Source organism: Sceloporus occidentalis, unplaced genomic scaffold (genome assembly GCF_023333645.1).
Source record: "Sceloporus occidentalis isolate IW3139 unplaced genomic scaffold, rSceOcc1.0.p SCAF_15, whole genome shotgun sequence".
Taxonomy (NCBI): domain Eukaryota; kingdom Metazoa; phylum Chordata; class Lepidosauria; order Squamata; family Phrynosomatidae; genus Sceloporus; species Sceloporus occidentalis.
In genome coordinates, this window is record NW_028316995.1 from 6,018,174 (window position 1) to 6,044,686 (window position 26,513).

General features: G+C 38.1%; 1 protein-coding gene across 1 annotated transcript in view; it reads right to left on the reverse strand.

Annotated features, from left to right (window-relative positions):
- Nucleotides 1–17,185: 17,185 nt before the first annotated feature.
- Nucleotides 17,186–26,513, reverse strand: part of LOC149303178 (ankyrin repeat and SOCS box protein 3-like) — a 32,150-nt gene continuing 22,822 nt past the window's right edge. The window contains 4 exon segments of the mRNA XM_089481612.1: nt 17,186–17,242; nt 17,628–17,815; nt 19,394–19,527; nt 26,163–26,414. Coding sequence (XP_089337738.1) covers nt 17,186–17,242; nt 17,628–17,815; nt 19,394–19,527; nt 26,163–26,414 — 631 coding nt within the window.

A 26,513-nucleotide genomic window follows, 5' to 3' on the forward strand; every position in this document is an offset into this window, starting at 1 on the left:
AGCCACAAACCGGATTATGCAAATCAAATTTATCTACAGTCTCTAAATACAAGCATTTTTGCTATGACTGCATTAAGGCTGTATTTTAATCAGTTAGGGATCTGTTAAGTAAACTAGTAATACCCTTACATAAGTTATGGTGGGTAAAGCTGATGGAAAACCCTTACACTTAAATTAAGGGGTATGTCGAAGCATTATTAAACACTAATCTACCACCAGACAAGCCAGAAGGCATGTTTTTTCCTCAGAAATCTCATGGTGCTGCCATAACCACAGGGGATTCTGGGTAGGCACATGCAAATAAGGTCAACAATTATATTTTGCCTCCATATCCATGTATAAAGTGGATGTAGAGGCAAAAGGTGATAATTGTCAACCTTATTTGCATGTGCCTACCCAGAATCCCTTGTGGTTGTGAAAGCACCATGAGATTTCTGAGGAAAAAACATGCCTTCTGGTTGTCTGGTGGTAGATTAGTGTTTAATAATACTTCGACAAATACCCCTTAATTGTTGTGGCAGCACCATGAGATTTCTGAGGGAAAAACAAGTGTTGTGGCTTGTCTGGTGTCTGTAGGTGAGTGTTTAATAATATTCCTATATACCGTATTTGCTCGATTATAAGACAAGGTTTTTTCCAGAGCAAATGCTAAGTACTAAGTACCGGGGACTCAGAAGTACCGGTAAGTTTGCCCAGAGGGAGGGGGAGGGAGTGTTAAACGGGGGGCATAAGGCATTTCTGGAGGCAGAGTGCTCTGTGAAATGCCTTTTAACCCCCTTAATGCCACTCTGCCTCCAGAAATGCCTTTTAACCCTCTATACGCCACTCTGCCTCCTGACATGCCTTATACCTCCCTATATGCCTTTTAACCCCCCTAAATGCCTGTAACGTTTCACCCTTCGCTGTCTGGAATTGTTTGAACTCTGTGCTGGTCATTTTCATTTGCCAACCACTAGTGGCCGCCCTTGTCACTCTGCAGCACTCAGACCTGATTGATAAGTCCAACTGCACTAAGACTTGATTGCCATGTCCAGGTGCACCTTATTTCCTGGATTACACAGACTTTATAAACCTGCCCAGCCCTTTAGTCTGGGCCTTGACATTAATGTTAGAAGGCTGCCTGTTTTGGTTCCTGACCTGCTCCTGTTTTGGTTCCTGACCTGCTCCTGTTTTGGTTCCTGACCTGCTCCTGTTTTGGTTCCTGACCTGCTCCTGTTTTGGTTCCTGACCTGCTCCTGTTTTGGTTCCTGACCTGCTCCTGTTTTGGTTCCTGACCTGCTCCTGTTTTGGTTCCTGTATTGTTCCTGAAGTTTGCCAGCGTCCCACTAGTGGACTCCTAAATTGAGTGCCTGCATCGTGACTCCCAGGATGAGTGCCCTGCAAGTGGGCAACCTGCCGTGTGCCCTGCAAGTGGGCTTCCTGCCGTGTGCCCTGCAAGTGGGCTTCCTGCCGTGTGCCCTGCAAGTGGGCTTCCTGCCGTGTGCGCCCCAATCCCGAGGGCTTCCTGCCGTGTGCGCCCCAATCCCGAGGGCTTCCTGCCGTGTGCGCCCCAATCCCGAGGGCTTCCTGCCGTGTGCGCCCCAATCCCGAGGGCTTCCTGCCGTGTGCGCCCCAATCCCGAGGGCTTCCTGCCGTGTGCGCCCCAATCCCGAGGGCTTCCTGCCGTGTGCGCCCCAATCCCGAGGGCTTCCTGCCGTGTGCGCCCCAATCCCGAGGGCTTCCAGCCATGAGACTTTCCTTGTTTATATGTTGTACCATCCTTTGCAATACAATTATTATCAGCATCATCTGTCTGTGGTTTATTTCCTGCGCCTGTCTGTACCAACCCCAAACCATCATGTATCGTGGGGTACAGACAGAGCCCTCGTATCCCCTGCACTTGGGCTCCTATTAGACCTGCTCACCCGGTCCGTGACAATGCCAGAGTGGCATATAGAGGGTTCAAAGGCGTATCATGGGGCACAGTGGCATTTAGAGGGTTAAAAGGCATATCATGGGGCACAGTGGGATATAGGGGGTATAAAGCATTTCTGGGGAAGAGTGGCAAGCCAGGGGGCAGATGTGCAAAACTGGGGGGGGGGCAGGTTGGAAAAAATGGAAATAAAACCAAAATATTTTTCTCAATCATAGGTTTTATTAAAAAAAAAAATTGTTTACATGAACATTTACTGGTAAAACGTTTTTCCTATAGGGTCGTCTTATATTCAGGCTTTTTCTTTTTTTCCTAAATTAATATTCTGATTTTGGGGGGTCGTCTTATAATCAGGGTCGTCATATAATTGAGCAAATACGGTGTATATGTGTGTGTGTGTGTGTGTGTGTATATATATATATATATATATATATACACCTGTGTGTGATCTCATGCACTTCAGGAACACACTATGAATGGCAGAGATAAAATGTAGTCACCCTATTAGAGTAACTTGTATTTTTCAATTGCTGTCAGTATTATTTATATATATATGGCGAGTGGTAAAAGAACCGTTTGGCTCATCTAGTCTGCCCATTTTACCTGTTGTAAAACTCTTAATAAATCCTTAATCTCATTTTAGATTCTGGATAGCTTTATGCCTATCCCATGCATTTTTTAATTCCCTTAATGTATTAGCTTCTACCATTTCTGATGAGGGGCTGTCCATGTATCTACTCTTGGTAAACTAAAACTACCCTACATTACATCTAAACCTTTCGCTCTCTGGTTTTAAACTATGAATTCCTTTTCGAACATTTCTCCTCCTTTGAAAAAAAGAAAAAAAAAAAACTTCCCTTCTTTACTTTGTTAGTTGCAGGTTTATCAAATCCTGCTTAATTACACAAGATTTCAGTATGATTATTTGAAGCTCCCAGCTTTTGGGTCTGGAGGTCACCATGGTCGGACATAACAGAGCACTTCTGGGGCTTCAGAGAATATTGAATTTGATGCAGGCAAATATTTTCTTTTTTTTTTTTTTTTTTAAATATTAGCAGCTGGGGTGATATGGGTATATACTGTGTCTATAAATGTTTCAAAAGTATAAAAAATCCAATTGCATGATTCTTCCTATACAGTTTGCAATAAAAAAATAGCAATAAACTTCAAACACGATAGCTAGATGGGCTATGCACATCGGCCCACAATAATCTTTTTCGTGGTATTTTACTCTGTGTGAGATCAGAAAGCATCATGATCATTTACAGGTGATTGTAAAGCAAGCTCGAATGTCTGGCACACTTCCAGTAAGTATATGTTTTTTATATTCATTTGTAAGCAATCTTTCTAGCAAACATGTAGCTAGAATTTTACACTTTAGCACAGATCCATAATTAATACCATGACAAGGCAATGTAGGCAAAGGCAATTCCATTTTATTGATAGAGTCACTTCATTGCATCATATTGTGGTCAAGAATGGACCAGACTAAAATGTATGGCTTCTTGACTGCACCTGATTGTTGCCTTTTGAAAAAGAAGAAAAAAAGAATATCAGGTCATTGGCTTGAAAACACTTGGGTTCAATAAAGAAATAACATAAATATATGCAAAATAAAAATATTTCAAGTTTTCTGTGAAAATCATATCAAAAAAAATCTCTGTATGTCTTTTTTAACTTGGTTTGTTAAAGATGTCTCCTTTGTATTTTGTGGCCCCCCTCTTCCAAGTTCAAATTTCTTAAAGATAACTTTATAATCGCATAAAGTAAATGCATTAAAACTCAAATATCCTGAAGCAAGGAAAATGATTGTAGAGATGACATGCTGCCCAATGAAGACACAATAATTATGTTGAAATTAATGAATTGTACCTCTCCTTATCCCCCTAACCACTCATGTTCATGGTGATTAACGACTTGCCACTTTGTTCTGTAAAATCAAAGGACATTATTCAAGTTATTGTTGAATGCTCCTAAATTGTGATTAACATCTTTAATTTGACTAACATTCATTAGGAATTCCCATATTTGTGCACAGCCTAATTTATTTGGATTAACTGCTGATGTTCCTTTTTATGAGGTTACTGCAGTTAATAGCATATCATTGTGGTATCACCAGCTGGAATGTTTCACCTCTGCCAGTGACTTTATGAGCTCATAAGCAGAGAAAGTTGCACCCATAAAGACATGTAATGCTTTGTTTTCCCTGTCTGTGGTTTAACTACCAGGAGGACCTGTTCAAAATGTAACAGATGATGTAATTTTCAAAGAAAAGGTCAACTAGGCCCAGGGCCAGGGCTGGACCAAAACACTGTGCTGCCTGGTGCCAAGGATGAATGCTGCCCACAACCACATCCACCAAAACCATGCCTACATCCATTATGTTATATGAGTAATAATTTTACTCTTCCATGCTCTCTCACATTCTCATGTTTTCTCTCGCACTCTCACACTGTCCCTTGGTGTCTTCCTTTTCTGGTGACTGTTTCCGGTCTCTGCCTTCATTCCTGCAGCTCTGCTTCTTCTTTTGCCTCTTCTTGTTCTTCTGTCTTTTCTCTTCTGTTTCTTCTTCTTTCATTCATGCTCACACATTCATGCTAATAATCAAACACATACACATCCCTGCTGACACATTTACCCACACACATTCATGCTCACACACCATTTACACAAACATGTTCATATGCACTTACCCATACACATCCCTGCTGACACATTTATCCATACACTTTTTTATAGATCACTAAAATATGAAACTAAGTCATGACATGTTTGATTTGTTAACACACATTTCATGATTGATTCCAATAACAAATTATTACAATTATTATTAAAATTATTCATTCTAGATCATATTATTATCAAATTATTTTGTATGCTGATTTGAATGCAATCCATGTAATTTATGTCCATTATCAAATTACAAGTGACCTGCAAAGTGCATCCTGAGAGCTCACATGGAGAACCTTGCTTCATTTCACTGTCCTTTGGAGATTTCATTTATTTCATTATATCTTATAGTTTCATGGTCGTTACGTTAGCAAATTCAATTAATTAAATATGATTAGGTAACTCATTTATTTTAATATATCTCATATTGAGATATTGTTATGTATTCTCACATATTTCCCACTAGAACAAGGAAAATAAAAGGAAATCATTTCTGACTGTGGTTATTTTCACATAACACCATGAGTCTGCTGATTATACAGACACATAATAATTAATGTCAAAACAGAACCACTTGTGCCCAGCATGGTACCACTAATAGGCTAGATTTCCAGTTTAGAACAGCAATTAAAATATATAAAATGCCAGGACGGTGGTCAGGTACCTTTTCTTGATGGCCATATGAGAAGGTAATACTAATTCAAATAATCAATGCAGCAACAATGAACGAATCCAAATAATATTCTCTATGATTCCCATTTTCCTTTTTTTTACATGCAAAATTAAACATTGCATTGTTTTCAATTATTTATTTAAGTATGTTATAACAGTAAGATTTTACATGATAGATAATAATTATAATAATTATAATATGCTATTTAAACTATTTGAATAATAGTATAATTACATGTTTTTATAAAACACAAGCTTATTTCACTGGACAGAATGAATACAGGGGGACATGACACTATTTATTTCTGTGCAAGGCAGTAGTAACCGTCAATAATAGAAGCCGGGGTATGATGTCCTATCTTGGTGGCACGGGGGAAGCTCTGTAGACCTGGCACAGTGCTCCATACTGTATATAGACTGGTTACAGGGGAGATCTCCAGTCACCCCATTCGGCCTTTGGAGTAGAGAAGCGCTGGGGAGCCTCATCACCCAATATGACAATCTGCCCTTGTAATGCAGCAGAAAACTTTGGCCTGGCACCCTATGCCTACCTAGGCCAGAATATACCATTGATGTTGTAAGGAGTGCAGATGAGGAGTGTGGTATGCAGAATATACCCAGTTCAGGAGGTGTAGGCAGGGTCTGATTCACTAAATACAGTGAAGTGCAGTAAGGTAGCCGGGGTAAGGGTCACGGTAGGCAACATAGTCCAATATACAATAGCTGAGGTCAGGGTCACAGAAGACAGTGTAGTAAGAGGATAATCTGGGGTTAGCAACAGGAATCAAATATCAAAGGCAATGAAGAGCTCTATAGGCACAATAACTGAGCGCTGAGTAGTACTAAGTGCCGGTTTTTAAACATGTCGTCAGGGGAAGCCCCGTCCCCATGCATGACATCATTGATGCGCCATCATTCTCCGCCATGTCCATTTGGCGATGGATGAAGGGTAGAGAGAGTACGTGAGCACGCGCACCAAGAGCCGGCCATGCCGCCAGTGAAAGAAGATGTGTACAATAAATGTGACAAATAGTCAGGTGTTCTGCATAAAGAGCTTGCAAACTAAATAATATAATAAGGCTGTTTGAGATTAGAGGTATGATGAGTATAACATGACGAACCTTTCCTCTAAAGAAAGCGGCTTGTAACTTTTTAAGAGCAAGATGACTTTCAAAATTCTTGGAGCATTGCAGAAATCATCTTCACTGGGAAAACATGGTTATAACCTAAAACTAGAGGGTCAGAGGAAGTTTTCCTTTCCTGAGAGCATGGTAGACAAACAAAACAGCCTCCCAACAGAAAAAGTAGATGATAAAACAGTAAATAATAATATAACATTAAAGTATTATTGCTTAAGGTCTATCTTTACATCAGGAAAAATGGACATACTAGATGGGCCAAACAGTTCTTCCCTGTTGTCAAATGTTTCTAAGAAGCCAGCTATTTTTTTCTATCATTTATTAGCACTTTATATGATAATGCAGCTACTCGGTATAAAACAAATAATAGTAAATCTATCTTTTCTTGGAATTGATCATTTATCTTATTTACAAGATGGTTGCAAAGGGCAGCATTTTTATTCTACTCATTCATTTTCCATGGACCTTAAAGTATCCAGAAATCTCAATGTAAACAAAGTTTAATCATGAGTGATCCCTGGGCTGACTGGGTATTGCTGCTGTGAATTGGGTTCAATTAAGGGTAAAGAAGGAAAATCTTTTATTTCTGAAACATTGAGGTTTCTGTAGTTATAACAGATCTATGGTGGCACGTTACTATTCTTCATGCGACCTATGCTTTTTCCAATTTTATAATAAAACAAGGGACATAGGAAGGGTCAGAACAGATTATCTAATAGGTGGTGCAAAAGACCCGCAATGTAAAATTGTAATTCATTGTAACAAGTGGTAATTTACACGTGCATTAATTAGTTGCTTACGTTCCATGAAATTCTTCTGAAAGCACATACTGCATCAACATTAATGCCTCATTAGCTCATCATGACTAATGGTATTGTAATGAACAACAAATTAATTAGGCTTGTGTCCTATATTAAATTGGTACCTTTCTCTTCAATAAAACAAATTAACATTGGAATTCATGGGGAGAATTTTAATTAGTTCCATTCTGCATTTGCATATTTAGAGTGCATCAATGATACAGTCTTTCATTTTAAATAGAACATGCTGATTGTCTGTTAAATTGCTTGAGCATTAGACATTCAATTTTCAATAAAATTCTCATTATCAACCAATTTCTCAAAAAAGAAAAAAAACAGATTAACTGTGTGTGTGGGCTGTAGTTATTTAATCTAAACGAAAGAATATGCACGTTGTCAATCTTATTTTTTTCTTTATGGGAGCTGTTATAGACAGTGGAGACAGTGGTGTATTTGGGTGGTGTGCTGTCGTACTCCCAACAACATGTGCATGGAGAGCCGGGTGCAAGGTTTTAATCTAAAGTATAATACCAGAGTATAAATTTGTTTATGTTGCATGACCGCTCCATGAGAGAAAATGTGCACTGTTAACCCTTCTTTATGGGGATCAAGTCACAACCAATGCTGTGCTCTTAAAGATCACCAGCATTAAAAAGGTAAACAACTAGAAATAATAATAATAATAATAATAATAATAATAATATATCTTTCACAGCACTGACCTGGAACTCAAAAGGTGCTTCTCCAGGTCAGTTTCTGTCGGTTAAACTTTGCAGCAGATTACCGCCTCCCATCAGTGAGAGTCAGAGAGAGAGGGGTCATTCAAGTCATAAGGTTAAAAAAAACACACAAAAAACAAGCATTTTAATAAAAATAACTATTTTTTTTGTTGTTACATTTTTATCTGATTAATGATTAGTGAGATTTTAGGTCATTGGTTATTGGTCAGATTCACAGATCACTTTCAGTGGACTAAACCTGTCATTGCAAGTGATCTGATGTGCACACGAGAAGGTATGTTCAGTAAAGGGCATTGCTTATTAGCTTTATTTAATTTTTTAGACAGATGGGAGCAGGTAGCAGAATCACTCTTTATGGAACTCAACATTTTCTTCAACTTGTCCACATCATCATGAACTCAGGTTGTTAACACCCAGGGATATATCCAATCTGTTATTATGATGTTTAGATTTAGATTTATATGAGTTATAACTGAAGAAATTAATAAACGTGAGTTTGATCTACTGTTGTTAAGTCTATATTCTCGAGCATTAATATTTGAACTGCCTGTTATGTGCTAATGAACGCCCCTGCATCCCTGCACAAGATACTGATTTATCTATGTTAGTTCTACTGTGAAAAAGCAGTGCAACTGACGGTAATGGCTGCAAAAAGTCTCACAGAACTCTAAAAAGGGGAGATGTCAGATGCTCTCCCCATCTTCCTGCACGCGATGAAGTCATGGGGCTCATTAAAGTGAACAAGGCCCGACTTGTGAGTATTTTACTGGGTTGTCCTTAAGCCCATTAATGACAATGCATTGTGTCATGAAAGGGTTAATCTGCTTTTTGGACTCCAATGGGTTCTATGGTCACTTGAATCCAGTTCCCCGTGTGCTGTGTTGTCCTGGGCACGTTCCTGACACACCTGTGGTGATGTATCTTTAGGGACCTTTTATCAGGGCTTGTTTAGAGTTCTGTCTGCAACTCCTTTCTGATGGCTCCAAAGACAAAAACTAAGGCAGCAGCAGAGCTCTACCTCATGCCTGGAACTCTGGAGTCATCATCCTGACCTAATGCCCCAATCATGACAGAATGCACCAGCCATGCTCCAGAGACTCCAGGGACAGACTCTGCCAGACTCTGTCATTGTGCAGCCCATGGGAAATCTAGCCAAGGGACCCATTAATGCAGCCAGAAACTATATATTTCTGACACAATACACTCAGTGTCCAGTCCAATTGGGATGCCATAATTGGACAACATTACATGTATTTATATAGCACCAGCAGATTCTGTAACGCTGTTAGAATCAATAAAAAAAACTGCTAATCTTTGTAAGAAAAACATTTCTCACTGCTCTGCCGGGCTCTGTGCGGCTTCACTGCTGAGCGCCGGCATATTACGTCATATTCCGGCGCTCTGCCTGAAGCACCGGCATCAGGACAGAGGCCTCGCATTCCCACGACGGGGCAGCACTGAGGCAGGTGGCGGCAGGGAGCAGAGGAGACAGAGGGGTGCCGAGCGATTGTTAAAAAAGCTTTCATGAGTGACCGCTCAGCACCCGTCTCTCTCCTCCGCCTGGGTGCTGTATGGCGTTTCGATTGAGGGGAACTTACGGCCCTGGGGGGGGGGTTTCTTCATTATCGGCCACCCAGCATGATTTACTGGGGGGGGATCTGTCCCCGCCCGGTTCCAACACAGCAGGAAATGAAGGTTCAGGGGTGGATCAGATGCAATGAGATAGCCATACCTGTAAGAGAGGCAGATGATTGAGATTAATACAGATTGCTGTGAGAAATTGGACAAAAGCATGAAGACCAGGGATGGCTGTCCAGTATAACTCTTATTTGTCTGCTTATAAAGAGTCCCCTATGGATGAGGCCATGGCAGCAACATTGGCTAACATGGTACAACTTTATAGATTTAGGGAACAAGTCACCTTTCTGACTAACTATATGCAGATACAGCTATGGACCTCTATCATCATGACATCTCATGCAGCTACCAAACTCACTGTCAATCCCACAAAGGATTTAGAGCTATAGTTAAACTCTTTAACTAGCACCTCTCTGTTCTTTACGCTTGCACATCAGCAGGTCCATTAAATGCCTGTCTTCATGTTGAAGGCATACTTTTTGAAACTCTTGAACTTTTGGAATTACTTTGTGGCTGTTTCCGTTGTATTACAAAACAAAAATGGTCTAAAGGCCTTCATGGTCAGTCTTCTTACAATGGAATCGTATGCCACAACTTGGACAAGTTTGTCCCTTCCTTCTCTGTCTGCAGTTTGGCATCAGTATCTTTGTTCCCATCTCATATTGAGCCCATTATTCATCAACCTCTGGACAGCTTTCTGACTTCCAGTTGGACCATAATATGGAGAGAGTACCAAGCGATCTACAAGCAAGAGATTAGTGCCCGCAAGAAGCCAGATATGTAAATGAAGATCTAACAGTGCTTTGTTTTTTGCATGTGTGTCACTTTTGTTTGGCAGTAGATTGAAAAAGTTATCTACTTTCCAGTTTTTCCAATAAAGCACATATAACAATGTTTACTGAAGCAGCAAATGATATAATTTAAAATGACATTTCATCTGTCTTGCATACAGGAAAGAAATATAAATTAAATATATACTGATGCTGGTTTATAAGCTCAACATTGCTTTTATCAAGCAAGTTAGACATCCCTAATATAATATGGATTTCTCCTTGTTCTTTTTTATGGATTTTTATGTTTTTGTTTATTTAATCTCTGTTAACATCAACAATGATCTTATTTTTCTTCCACAAGAAAAAATTATGTTTTTAAATATATATTTTTTTTCTTTCTTCAAGGAGCCACATCATTTGATGTTCACACTGCTTGCTATTTTAAGGTCTATTAGGTATTACTGGCAAGAAAACAACAGATTAAGATGTGTTTTTGGAAAACAAAAGAAACTCAGAGTTTACACAGACATGTGGGTTTAGTTCCATGTGAATTACACATTAGTAGGATTGAAATGTCTTTTTAGATATTGAGTATATTAAATAATTTAACATGCACCAAATCCACAGGGCTTTCACTTGATGATTTTCCAATTAAACAATTAGTATCCTGCCAAAGCACTAACACAGGATATATACAGAGAGCCATCCCATTTTAATATATCTGCCCACATATTAACTATTATTGTTTTTAACAACCAAAAAAAATATTTATGTTACCAAATGTAATGGCACAAAGCAAATCAAATTCATTGCAAACTGTGTATCACTCGGTAAACTAAATTACTATATACATGTATAAAGTGATACAATTTTTTTTAAATGGAACTCTGGATCCAGATTCTAAATGGGGTATTTTTAAACTATGCAATCACGATCATACTCAGGAAAACTAAGTTATGTGATAAAGGGTGGCAAAACCAGTATAACTAATCAATTTTCTGTCCTCTCCCTCCTCTATGTGCACAAAATGTTATGGGGTGATATTTTAGTGGACAGAAATAGTCACGCATATGTACACTTAAGGTGGCTCTTTAATTCATGCACATATATATATATATATATATATATATATATATATATATTGTTTATGTGAGCTTTGTGACATGGTGCATTATCCTGTTGGAAGTAGCCATCAGAAGATGAGTACACCGTGGTCATAAAGGGATGGACATGGCCTGCAACAATACTTAGGTAGGCTGTTGTTTAAACGATACTCAATTGATACTAAGGGGCCCAAAGTTTGCCAAAAAAATGTCCTCCACACCATTACACCACCACCACCAGCCTGAACGAAAGCAGGATGGATTCATGCTTTCATGTTGTTTATGCCAAAGCCTGACCCTGCCATCTGAATGTAACAGCTGGAATCGAGACTCATCAGACCAGGCAACTTTCTTCCAGTCTTCCATTGTCCAATTTTGGTGATCCTGTGCGAATTGTAGTCTCAGTTTTCTTGTTCTTAGCTGACAGGAGTGACATCCGGTGTGGTCTTCTGCTGCTGTAGCCCATCAGCTTCAAGGTTCGACGTGCGTTCAGAGATGTTTTTCCTTGGTTGAGTTACTTTTGCCTTTCTGACACCTCAAACCAGTCTGCCCATTCTCCTCTGACATCAACAAGGCATTTTCGTCCACACAACTGACGCTCGCTGGACAGTTCTCTGGACAGCAAGTTGTCTTGAGCCTAAATGAATTGAGTTGCTGAAATGTGATTGGCTGATTAGCTATTTGTGTTAACAAGCAATTGAACAGGTGTACTTAATAAAGTGGCCAGTGAGTGTATATAGTCTGTTCTGAAGAAACTGTTTAGTCACGTCAATCTGTGAGCCAGTAAATAGGAAAATAGTCAATCCAAATAGCAAAAGAACACTAAGGTATACAGAGTAGAACCAGCGGATACCTGAGCAAAGTATATAGGGAAGTCAGGGTTTACATACCTTTGAATTTGGCATTTTCACAAAAGATGCGTCACCATGGCTTGGATTGCGTTCCTCTCATTGCCAAGAAAAATATGTTGCCATATTAACCCTGCTACTCGGTTTTTGGTACTCTAAGGTGCTCCATGGTCTTGAAAAAATATTAATAGTTCTTACTCGGGACATCTGGATAGGATTGGGTCTCCAGAGAACCATGGATATAATACCAGTACATAACATACATATAAGTGCACCAATGGAACAATGGCACCACCATATAATTCACCCAACTTCAATTTTGTTCACGTAGACAGTATACAAAATCACTCTCCTATACGATTTTTTTTTTTACAATATATACTTCACACAGATATTGGACACAATGATTTATGGCCTATCTGCTGGAATTTATTAACTACATAAAGTGTGTTTTCCTATTATTTCTGAAAAATGATGCCAAATTTATTTTGACACTTTTTTTTTGTTTGTTTACTGTACTACAGTTTTACTCATATAGTTGGTGTTAAAAATAGCTTTTGCGCTTACATGTATATTGAATGAAGACCTTTTTTTATCCATTTTATATTTTTATGTAACTGAATCAGGTTTACTGTTAAATAATGAAAACTGGCAGGGCATGTTTTTAATTCAATCTCTCTGTTCTGCTGAATTTATTTTAATTGGTTCCAGATTCTGGAGAACTGTTACAATGAAAAATATGAAATTAACAATAACATTAAAATAAAACATCAATAACAAGAACACACATCAGACATAGCAGTACAGAAAGAGAAGAGGGTCAAGCTCACCCAAGCTTGCGGTCTACATGGAGGTTGAGGAGAATCAGACATAAGGTAAGAATATTCACTCTGCAAGTAAGGTGGGCATGGTCCACAACTCTTGCTCAACTTTTACCATTCACTTAGAAACATACTTTTTTTGGAATGTTTTGGAAAGAAAATGAAACTGTGTCCATTAAAATAACATCAAATGCATCTGAAATACAGCGTAGACGGTGTTAATGTTGTAAATGACTATTGTAGCTGGAAATGACGGATTTTTTATGGAATATCTTCATAGGTGTACAGAGGCTCTTTATCACTCCCATCACTCCTGTGTTCCAATGGCACATTGTGTTTGCTATTTCACCTTTAAGTTCAAACGGTTAATTATTAGAAACCCTTTTTGTAATTATGTTAGCACAGCAAGAAATGTCCTTGTTTTCAATGAAAACAGCTAAGTGACCCCAAACTTTTGAATGTAGTGTACACCCCAACACGTCAGGGGTTAATCAATGGCTCAGTTCTCTGTCTGCATTAGGCTTTTTGCTCTAGGACTCTTTGAATAGACTCCTGCACGTTATATTGTTTAAGTTAAATTCTGTTTATACCTAGTGCGCAGATCATTAGAGGGGATGCAAGGTAGATGTGTTCTTTTTATATGCCTTTTTATGTGGCTCATTAAAATATAGGTTAACATATGTTAAAACTATTTTTAAAATATGTAAATGTTTTTAGAAATTAAAACACAGTTTTGTACAGTATGTTCAAACAATTAATGTGTTTTTTTTAAGTTTAACAGTTCAATCATTTCACTTCCTAGGTAGACAATTTTTCATGACTTACTATGAATGGTAACATTTTCACTGAATATTAATCATTATCTTCATTTATTTAGAAACAATTCAGCTGAAAAGACGCCAGCCTGCGGTTCTTTTTTTTTATTGTAAATTGCTTTTTTTTAAATAAAATATGTATGACTTGTCTTGTTTAGTAAAACCTCTGTCTGATCTTGCATTTCCAGCGAGAGAAACTCGTATTGTAAAAACACCCTTGTGTGCTCCAAACTTTTAGTTTGAGATGCAAATTATCTTCGGGGCTTTTGCAGATTAAGAACTGAAGATTGCACAAATACGACGGAACACAATAGTTGTGAGGATCAATAATTATCCCAAGTGTAGCTGCTCCAGGGAAAAGAGCAATGAACAGACTGCTTTTTAAACACTATGGCTTTAACTTTACATTTTATGATCATGGCACCCTGCATTATTTGCTTCGGGTTTCATTATGTTGTATTTATAGCAAAAGTTTTGTATTTTTCTTTTGTTTTATAAAGACAAGATTTTGGTAGCAGATGAATGTGGGTTTCTCCAGTTGTAATTGTTTTTGAGACTCTCGTGTTGTGGTACTGAAAACCTGCCACATTTATTCAATCTTATTTAGAAGTGAATAGAAGCTTTATTAGGTATATAGGTCTTGAAGATAACCATTAAAAGTAAAGAAATTTGCCTGCAATTTGTAAACAAAATAACTATTTCATTGTGCTCACCGAGAGCTTATGGCAGGCAACCAGACGGTCTTGCGGATCTAAATAATTCCTGCAGATCCCATTATTTCAAACCCTAACATTTTAACCTTGACAATTATAATTTTACTGCCCTATGTTATCTCTGGTAACCAGATGGACTCTCTTTTAACCAAAATCATCATGCTCAAAGTGGAGCAGTAATAAACACCTGATAATGGCTCATAATAGACTTCATCTCCCTCGTACTAAACCAGTAAATTAAATGTTATAATTATTAACCAGTCTGAGGGACATAAACAGATGCTACTCATGTGTCTCATATTCCCAATTGCAATTAACACCTGTTATGGTTGTTTGATTCAATGTATTTGCAAACTGTACTGGAGTATTGCAAAAAAAAATGGGAAACTTGAACCCAAAAGTGCTACTCCCCTTCATTAAAAGTTGGCGACGAGAAAGGCGAGGACAGAAAGTTTAAATTTGGCTTGATAAATTATAATGCTATGCTCCATTACGTAGAAAAGACCTTAATAGATTTTGAAACGTGTAGGGTTTTATTCAATAAAGGGAGAGCTGTCAGGAGATTTTGCAGCTCCTTGACTTCACTAAACATTATGAAGGGCCAACACCAGTGAGCTCCTGCTCCAGGATGAGCATGACGTGCCCTGTATAATGTATACTTAAATCAGTAAGAGTTCTTGATCGTCTCTTTATGCATTAAATAAGAACTTATACAACAGCTATATGCTTGTAGTATTTACCACTGGTAAACTTATGATAATAATAAGTCATGGTAAAGGAACTGGTTACTGGTTTAGAATACAGCTCATGATGCCTCTTGTTTTGTTTGCTAACGGCACAAGATATATATATATATTGTTTAAATGTACTGCATTATCAGCACACAAAACATGCTGCTTATCCATGTTTTATTCACCTTGGGCTAGCCTGCTCACTGTTCATCTCTCACCACTGGGTCCAAAAGCTGGGAGAAGCTGCGGAAAGTTAATTCAATGTATTTTTTAAACTTGTAAGTACCTTTCTATACAGTGCATATACAGAGTACTGTAACATGTTCGGTCTTCATGCTATACAGTACCTTAAACTAATACTGTAGACCAATAGAAAGTTTTTTTATTTACTTCAAACCAATTGCCCAATTGTTTGTTTTAATATTTTTTTGTAAGGCTGTCCTGATAATGTTCAAAATGTAGCATCTTTAGCTAGATAATCTTTTTTTTGTGTGTTTTTCTATTTAAAGGCTGTGGTTACCATTTTTTTAATTTTAGCATAAACAGGAGTATACAATGCCCTCCACTAATATTGGCTCCCTTGGTAAATATGAGCAATGGCTGTGAAAAATTTCCTTTATTGTTTAGCTTTTTGATGTTTTTGTCAAAAAAACACACAAAAAACCCTGCTCTGATACATATCAAACAATTGCAAACCCAATACAGATTTATAAAAAAAAAAATAAACATTCTTAAATATATGTAAGCCACAATTATTGTCAGCCTTTTAGTCAATGCTTTGTGCTACCTCTCTTTGCCAAGATAACAGCTCTGCCTCTTCTCCTATGATGTATGATGAGGTTGGATAAAACATGGCAAGGGGTCCGAGACCATTCCTCCATAATCTCTCCAGATCCTTCAAATTTTGTAGTTGACACTGGTGGTCACTTCAACCCACAGGTTTTCTATGGGGTTCAAGTCAGGAGACTGGGATGGCCATGGTGATTTTATGGTCAGTAAACCATTTTTATGTTGATTAACAGTCAGGTTTTGATTAGGCAGTCAGGTGTTCATTTAATATCTGTTAATAATTGATAGAGCCCATGATGCCATGTATCCTTAAAAAATACGCAGAAAAACATATTTTTTGGCCACTCGAAGGATACTCTTCACGGTGCACAGAGACAACATAGACACTCATCCTTCTCCAGGTTAATTTATAACATTTCCAGTTGACTGAAACTTCTTAGTTATTGCCATGATTTTTGCTATTTTCTTATAGCCACTTCCCATTTTAACACACAACAACCTTTTGCCGCACAGCTATATTCCTTGGTCTTACCCATTGTGATGAATGACTAAGGGAATTTGGCCTATGTGTTACCTAATCTTGATACCCCTGGAAGTCACAGTCGAACAATTTCCTGTTCCTCGCCACCCAGGTGTACTAAGAAATGTAAAATATCACTGGGAATATACTTCAAATTGTCATAATAATAATGGCACACATATAAATCTTTTTTTTTTTTTTATAAACCTGTGTTTTGTTTGCAGTTGTTTGATATCCATGAGAGCAGAGTATTCTTGTGTATTGTTTAAAGAAAAGGTCAAAAGGTTACACAATAAAGACAAATTTTCCTAGCCTTCTTTGCTCATACTTACAAAGGATGCCAATATTTGTGGAGGGCACTGTATGTGTGTTAGGGCAGGAGTTCACAGAAGTATATGTGTGCTATGGCGTTCTCTAACATGTGTGCTTTGATGGCTGGTGGTGAAACATAAACAGCAACAAAATGTAATTAAGAAAAGTACTTTTAAGAAGTTTCTGGATTCATTTCTTATCAGTTTTATTCTGTGTATTTGCACAATTTTATTGTGTTAATTTTCACTTTTAGCAGTCAGCTTGGCATGGTTCTGTGGTCGTCATACCTGGGAACTGTCTAACAATGACACTCGCCCAGCCTTTTGTTTTACATAATACAAATGACAAAACACGTTTCAGAGTAACAGCCCCTTTCTCAATGTGCCTATACCTAGTTGTGGATCAATGTTTCAGGAATTCTCACATGCGCAGCCAGATATACAATTAAATAGAAAAAAAACAACTATATTCTCAAAAAGTTTATGAAATGTATGCACATATACATAAAAACAGGCTGACACTCTGTCAGTGTACGGATTTCCTTCAGACATTCAATATTGTGTAATATCAGTCGGTTGTAATCATCACTAATATTGTTCAGATTGCAGGTCAATCATTTTTGCGGCTCAGCAAAGATTTCATCTTCGAGATCTCTACGTGTTATGCCATACATTTGTAGAACTTCAGAATAGTGGAGAAACTCCTGAAGACAGGGAGGAAGCGGTAGCCGACTTATGCATTCATCGGACCGTAAATGTTCACTTTTTAGGAGGGAACGTATTTCTAGGCGACAGAGATGCACAAGTGTTGGAATGGATGCTATAATAAAATAAAAAAAAAGGTTACATTCAGAAATCATAATTTTAACTACTTCATGGGACTTACATATAGTTGTTCCTACCAAAAGCTCTTTTTGATTTGGATGGGGGGGGGGGTGAGAAGAAATTAGGTCAGTTAAGTAAAGATGAATATGGCCCAAATCTGTATATAGTGAATACAGTGTGTGAAATATATACTACATACAAACATACAAACTCACACTACAATACAGTAGGTATACTGACTCAGGATTTACAATAGTAAACCTGACAAGTTTTTATTTCCTTGTCCTGCAAAACTTTGGGCAACAACAACTTTGGGCCAAATACCACAAAACTCTGCTAATTAAAAAAGACCTAATTTGTCAAAATTAAAAGGTTTTTTTTTTAAATAAAAGTAGGTTTTCTTTGTTTTTAGACATTTTTTAAATAAAATATGTTTCAAAAAGTTAAACAGAGCCCCAGCCGCTTGGGATTGGTACATGATTGTTATTCAAGATAAAGGTCTATTTATCAAATAGCAATGCAGACTGAATATGGAATTATGCTGAAATATTAGATACAAATATGTCACAGATGTCTGGGGTCAAGGAAAGCCAGCATGTGGGTTAACATTTAGGGGGTTATTTGTCATCCATCCGTAATACTGCTTCGGGCGGTATGTAAAGGAAACCATAGCAATTCTTGCAGACAAAAGATTTTGCCTGCTGTCACATTAGTTGTGAAAGACCTGCTAAATGTAAGATGAAAGAAAACAAGCGTGTGTATGTGCGCATGGGAGAAGAAATGTTCATTTTAGAATGACTATAAATGAGGATGTTTCTCTGCCGGTAAAATGCAGAATGAAAAATTAATACTACTCATACAAACACAATGAGAATTTATTAATCCATCTCTTAACTATTCTCTGCATACGTATATTTAAAAAACAAAACCCTACATATGTAAAGCTGTGTAAGTGTTTTAATCATTCATTTTTCATTACAGCAGGTTGACTTGTGATGGATTTCTACGTTTTCCACTATCTTAGATATTATTAGACTAGATGGATTAGAATTTGAATATGTTTTTGGTTTTCAATTAGGCATCTGTTCTCATGGCTTAGTCTTAAAATAAGCCTCTACAAAATGTTCAGAATGCAATACAAGCTTAATGGTAGCCATACATATTGATTTTATAAAATCACAAAAACAAAATGCAAGCTTTTATACAGTCAGTGTCTGTTTTCCTGCAGACTACTTCTTAGCGCATGGTAGTGTAACTTCTAAGATTTTTTTTTTTAAGAGTCCCTGATTTTAGCTTATCTAAATGCTGACCGCCAAATGCTTAATTAAAAAACACCTGCATCGTCTAATTTTGTTAATGAGTTGCTTCACTCTATGGAGTTTTATAAATAAGTTGAGACACACATAATCATTTGAGTGGAGAGAAAATAAGATTCTGTTTTTGCAGGTAAGAGGAAAATGTGAAAACAGTTTGTATGTCATTTTGTCCTCGGTAAATGCCCCGAAGAGCTGTTTCAGAGCCTAATCAGTGTAAAACAACGCGCGCAGAATTTATCTGACACTTGTTTGCTTACCAAAATGCTCCGGTGGAATCCAGGTGGAACTGTGTGCGTGGGTGGACAATATCTGATCCACATCTGGAGGAAGCCTCTTCCAATTAGTGAACTCCAGAGTGAAATTAAGGATGTCATCACTTACAGCACAAACCCTGCACAAGAGAAATTATATCACGGTGTATTCAAATAGGTTTCAGCATAGTACACAATCCAAACAAGCTGCTGAATATGCTTTATTTAATTCTCTTTAACGGAGCAGGGCCAAAGGTTCATGAAGCAATTGGGAAGAATGATTTATTTAATTAATAGAAATAGAATATCCTAAGACACATCACAGCTCACAAAGTGCAAATTAAATAATATAAGGTATAAAATAATATTCTAAATCAGGGCTCGACAAACCTCAGGCGCCAGGTCGCCATGGTAACTAGAAACCACTTCCTGGTGCCCAAAGGTTTGCAGGACAAAGGGAATAAAAATGTGTCAGGTTTACCATTGTAAATCCGGCACCCTATGCTTTCCTGCGGGGATGCGGTCAAGCGGGTGTCATGAGGTCACATATACTAAATGAGTAGTGCCAGAGTCAGTATACCTACTGTATTGTAGTGCGAGTTTGTATGTTTGTATAGCGAGTGTGTGTGTGAGCGTATGATGTTACAGGTACATGCCCCAGTGTATAATGGATAAAGCAGTCATCAATAAAAAGAGCAGATAAAAGCCCTGGTGTCTCCAGTCATTGTTTTGTGCACGTGTGTTGGTAAATATTAGAGGGAAGGTCCTGCTAGCCATTTGGTTGGGGTTCAGTTTGATTTAGCATCATGTCTTTTCTTTATGAGCTTTCTGATAAAAAGCGATGGGTGCTTCATGGGAAGCAATGCAAAGCTGAAAAAAGTATAAATTAGTCATTGTTCTTTTTTTTTTTTTTTAAATAAACACTTTAGTAGCGGTTCTCTGTAAAGCGACACATCTTCTAACAGCTTCCACAGAAGGTTCTATAAAGACCTGAGAAAGATCTCTAAGCCCACGTGTTTAAAACACGGAAGAATGGGGGGAGGCGTGCCAAATACATTTCAATGTTTTACTTTATATTTTGGTGCCAATAAATAATATTTATCGGCGTTAATATGTTTTATATGAAACCTCAAAAGAATGTGATCTTTGAGAGGTAGACTAAAACACAAAAAAAAAAGAATAAAGATTAAACCTACAAGCTTGAGCATTTATGGTGTATAATACCCTTTGTCATGAAGGAGTTCACTGTGGTAATATACAAAGAGGGGCAGCAGTGAAGAAAGGTGTGTTTTATGTCTGCAAACATATCCTCTGCAGACCAGGGGATAATATATGAACATAAAACATGATTTTTTGGCTGGCTCCAACATCCAAACCAAATTTGTCACCCCCTGTTCTAAATATGCTACTAGAAAACACAAACAGATAAAACATATAATTTAGTGTATATGGAGCGAGAGCTAAGTGTTTAGATACAATGCCTGTGAATACAGGAGTCTCGAACAGTAAAGGGGAAGAAAAGTTTTAAGCAACTTGGCCTGGCGTGTACAAGCAGTGCCACTCGTATGCCGACTCCCTCAGCTAGTTAGTTTACAGTGAACTCTTTATGTATCCTACACATAATTTAAGTTGACTAAACATGAGAATTTTACTTTCATTGTTTCCAAAATAAAATTATCTTAACGAAATAAAATAGATAATAGAAATACCCTAGCATTCACCGCAAACAACTAACTTCCAATAGGGGTTGGGGCACCTCTGAGGGTTAACGATATGTGCATTTCCAACAACAATTTTAATATTTTACAGACTTAAATGATCAAAGTTTTGAAAATACCTTTGTTCCAGGCAGCTATACAATCAATAAAATGAGAAATAACCAAAACAGCTGTGCACATGGCATTTAATTTTGATTGTTCTCATTATTTTGAAACATGACAAAACCCGCACACAAAAGTAAAGTCTGAAGTCAGAGATTTCAGTACTGAAATAATTGCCTGTCACAAAATGGGTATTCTGAAAAGGCTTAAGTCAGTCATGATATATAAAATGTTTGCAAATACGGCAAAGTGAGTGTTATGATAAAATCCAAATGAAATTAAAGGTGCTTCAAAAGAAATAAAAAATGTTTACTAATTAAGCATAGTATTGCAATTGAAGTGTGTCACAATAATACTTCCAGAAACCATCGTGTCTGATTTACAAGTTTTTAAATATCTAGTTTTTGAAACTATTTAGCCTGTATTATAATTGGAGAAAGATTTTCCTAGGAATGCATGAGCTTACACAATTAAAATGTTTCTTTTAATTTCCTTTCAGCCGTTTAGAGCTTCTAAAAAAAACATGACAGCTAGCAATAACTTTTGGCCTGAAAGAACTGAAGTAGATCTGTAATGAAAAATTTAATGTGTGTAATTCATTCATTGAAAGATATTCTGTTTCGAAACCTACTGTTGCTACTACGGAAAATATACCCACAATGCATTGCTGGACTCAGTGTTACACCTACCTGTCCCACGGCGTTCCTCGCGCACGTCCCCCTCGTGTACTGACGTGCGCTCTACACGCACACGAGGGGGCGTGCGTATAGAGCAGGCACGCCTCCCGGTCACTGACAGCTCTGTTCGGGCTGCCGCAGCATATCAGCGGCGATCGGAGAGACGATCCGCCACTACATGCTCGCGGCACCCGACCAGTACCTCTTCTGCCTGTGTGGCGCTGCCGCGTCGCTCGCGGCGGCAACACAGGCAGAGAGGACCTCGTAGTTTACCGCCGCGGGCATGCCGGCGGCGATCAAGTGTTTGATCGCCGCTGCATGTCCACGGAGGTTGTTTTACCTCCCCTGCCTGTGTGGCTCCTCCGCGTCTTTCACGGAGGTAACACAGGCAGGAAGTTATGTTTGTTGTTGCCATGACGTCATCTTACCTGCTCTCCCGCCATTGGCTCTATTTAAACCTTCCTGGTTCCTTGTTTCCTTGCCCGTTCAACTAGTCCATGTTAATGTTCTCTGGGTGCTCTTGTGTATTGATTGATCTCCACGTGTACCAGACCTCGGCTTTGTTATTTGACCTTGACCCTGCGCTGCCCGTCCCGACCTCGGCTTTGTTATTTGACCACGCTCCTGTGTTGTCTATCGGATATTCTCGCCTATTCTGCATCGTGGGTCCATCACCTGTGGTGCCTGATCCGGCGTAACACTCAGAAGCATTTATTATGGTTGTGCATGCACATAATAAAGCAGCATCTCAGATCTACAGATTATCTAGACACTACAACATGTATAGGTCATTATTATTATTATTATATATATATTATATAATAATAATAATATATATAATATTATTATTATATAATGTATTATATATTATGTTTTACAAATAATACCTTGCATTGTTAAGCACCACTTTGTACTGAATTTTAAATTGTAGGATTTGGGAAAAGTGTCAATGTCTGGCTCAGTCTATAGTGATATGAGTTACGCTGTACTACCATCCATGTCTGGCTCAGTATATATTTTTCCATGTTTTTAAGTTTTTTCCCCCAGTTGAAATGCACTACAAATTTGTGAAATAGATATTCTTGCCAACAATATTTTTTTGTGGATGCCACATACATGATCCACCCTGGGTATGAAATACTCTAGGTATTCAATTAAAGGCTTGTATGTAACTCTAGTGTTCCATAAAAAAGTTTTGCTTCATAAGTTGTGGAGAGCTACAGCTAGCAAATTGAAGGGAACCTATGACTCCTTTAGGGGAATTGATGTTAAAGGAGCATAGAGTGAAAAGAGAGTTTGCAGGTATATGGTGTGATATCAGAGACGAAATACAGGAAGTGGATGTGAGCTTAAGAGTCTTGAACGTAAGAAGGAGGGATTTTTAATGTTGTGTCCTAGGAAACCAGAATATACATTTTTGGGAAGGGGCAAATGGTTTTCTCAAACAAAAAATGCTAGTAGAGAATGGATTGTAGAGAATACATATGAAAAACATGAAGCCAATGACCAAGAAGTTACATTAGTTGGAAGGAATTAGTGCATGCATATGTGTTTTGTTGTAGAGCGAAACAGGTAGCTACTAGCTACTTCTTTAATAAGGGTAGTGAGAGAAATAAATCCATAATTACCCACAGGCAACCTGTGCCAAAGGGTAAATGGTAGGGCCATCCACAGTCAGATTAAAGCAATCTATTAGGAGGCAGTTAGGAGGACAATCTTTGACATTTAAATTTTAATCAACGAACCACCAAGAGACAGATGCAAGGCATGCTACAAAGCCCTGCTGAATTTCAAGGGAAAGTAAGTTTGTAAAGATAAATATGACCACCATCAACAGAGAGGTAGTAGTAGTAGTTGAAATGAGATTATTTTCTAAATTGATGCAGGGAAAGGACTATACAGGGAGAGATAAAGGGAGCCCTGAAACAGAACCCTGAGGTACTCTGAATGAAAAGAGCAACAAGGTGACACGAAAAACAGACTTTTGAGAAAAACAGTAAACTAGACCATGGATACCAAGATAATGCAAAACCTGGAGTGTATGGTGACCAATCATGACTAGATGGAAATACAGTTTGCAGAGATCATTTGAGTAAGGGCAGGTTCTGTTGAGAAAATTGAGAACAAAAATAGAACACAACTGGATTAGGAAGTGGTGAGCCATTAGGAGGAGAGTAAGATGGAATCTTCAGAGTCTGTAAACATAGAGAATGAGTCACAACTGGAAGTTGGAAGGACTGGGAGCAGTTTTGGAGAGTGAATGGATGAGATTCCGTGTTAATCTTCTGTTTGAAGAATTCAGCAAAGGTTTGAGGGTGAGAGAGAAGTGAATGAAGCCAGAAGTCCAAGGAGAGAAAATAAGAGGGGTGTATTAGACTTGCATGCAATGATTAGTGAAGAATCATAGTGCTGTCTGTCAGGACGTGAGAAAGATGTAGTCTACATGAGAGAGACGTCCCCTTATAACCTTTTAGCCAAGTAGATACATAAGTGGGTGTTTGTGAATTAATCAACGGCAGTGGATTTAAGGGACATTTGTAATGAGGCTAGAGGGAAGCATACAGATTAAATGTGAAGGAAGGGAGGTTATTGTAGCATTGAGAAAGGCAGGTTGTGTAGGGGTGTTGAGTGATGCAATATGGGCACGCACTGTAGATTTTGTAACAGTTATGTTTAAAGAACAAAGATCAAAGGCATGGCAGGGTGTCTGTAGGAGAGGAAGTCCAAGGATGATGCAAAAAGGTTACAGAGGTGGTGGTCAGAAAGTAGGAAAGGGGATAAAGAGAGATCTAAAATTGAATACAGAGAGCCAAGTGATGACAAAGTTATGACAGTCACCATCTTTGAGTGTAAAACAATTTACATTTCCTGTATATGCTCTGAAATGTATAGCAACTGTTTACAGCAAATGCAATACTTTTATATGGTAAAGCATGGTTTGGCATGTTTTGCCTTTCATGGGCTCTGGAGCCCTGCTATCCTAATCACAGTATGCATGATCTACAGTTGTGGGGTCATCAGAGAACCCAACAGTCTCTACTACACGGAGGGATCTATTCTGTGTTGTCATTGCTGACATAGCAGGAAGGACATTAACGCGCTGTCAGTGTAACACTACAATTACTCTGTCAGTAAACAGCCAGCAACGCTGGTTTCCGCTGACAGACGGAAGACAAAAGACAGCCTGATCAGCCGTGCAGTAGATCTCAACACTCCTGCCAGCAGGGCTGGGGCTTCACAGTGTATCCCAGAGCCCGTGATGTCATTTCCAGCCGGGGAAACTATTTGTTGGGCATGCTGCATAGAACAGAATCATTCCTGCGCGTACCTGAACCAGAAATTTAATTAGATCCTCACAGCATGACCTCCTCCTTCCACATTTCTAGAGCATTGCAAAATTTAACTCAGACATTTGGGAATTCAATGGAAACAGAGAAAGAATGTCTTAGGCATGATGAGCATAGTACCTTAAGGTCATACAGACATTTTATTGTTTCCTTTAAGGAAAAGTGTTGTTATGGTTAAGCAGAAGAGGAACATGAAATGTAAAGGCAAATTAAGTTGGTGTACATAATAAAAGAAACAGTAAACATGAACAGTGAGATGCCAAGTCTGTGTTGGGTTAACACTGGAAAAGTTAACCTAACAAAATGTGTTGTAATTTTTTTTTTTTTAATACATTTAATGTTGTACTGGGCGTTACTGAAGTGTCCATCAACTTGAAACATAACTTGGTGAAGACAGCGTATTACTAGTTTGGTCTGCTAATCTTAATGATCGTTTCCAAACCAATACAAATTAACTAAGTCCTACTTGTCCCGATACAGCGAAAATGTGGATGCGACAAGCATCCACAGGTATAAAATTACTGGCGTCCTTAAGGGGTTAATGATATTAATTGTACATTTGTACATGTTATTAATTAACGTTTATACAGACGGACAGCTCTATATACAAATACAAAGGCAGTTTTTCTTTGTCTACACCACAGTAGTGATCTGGTGCTGTGTACTCTGTTTACATAAGTATTTTTTGTGATTTATCATTTATTGTTTTATGCGGCACCATTATATTCAGCAACGCCATACAATAGGCAAACATATCAAGTATTGTATCAACAGTTAAAGAGGCCCCTGCTCAAATGAGCTTACAATCTACAAACGATTATTAACTTTCCCCGAAGTATGGCCTCGGTAATTATTCTGGATAAAGTAATTTATTGCCCCCATTGACACGAGCCATGACCAACAGTTAAAGAAGTATACTAAAATCTCTTACCACTCACTGTCCAATAAATTTAGAGGACTGAACCCTGCCAGCAGTAAGTAGGGTAGCCATTCTTTGTAGTCACGCCCAGCTTTAGATGAATGCATCTTAAAAGCATTAAGCTCATCCTCTGATGGCAACGGGCAGTGTTTGTTTAAAAAATAGCGAAACAGTGGAAAATGGTCGCATTCCAGACATCTTGACAAATACAAGCTGGACAGCTTGAACCCATATTTCAGAAGCAATGGCGCCATTTTGAAGTTCCTAGGATAAATTACATACAATTGAGAAAATGTAATTTTGAAAGGCGGCTTACTTATTAGACAATAATGACTGCATTCTGTAACAAAAAAACAAAAACAA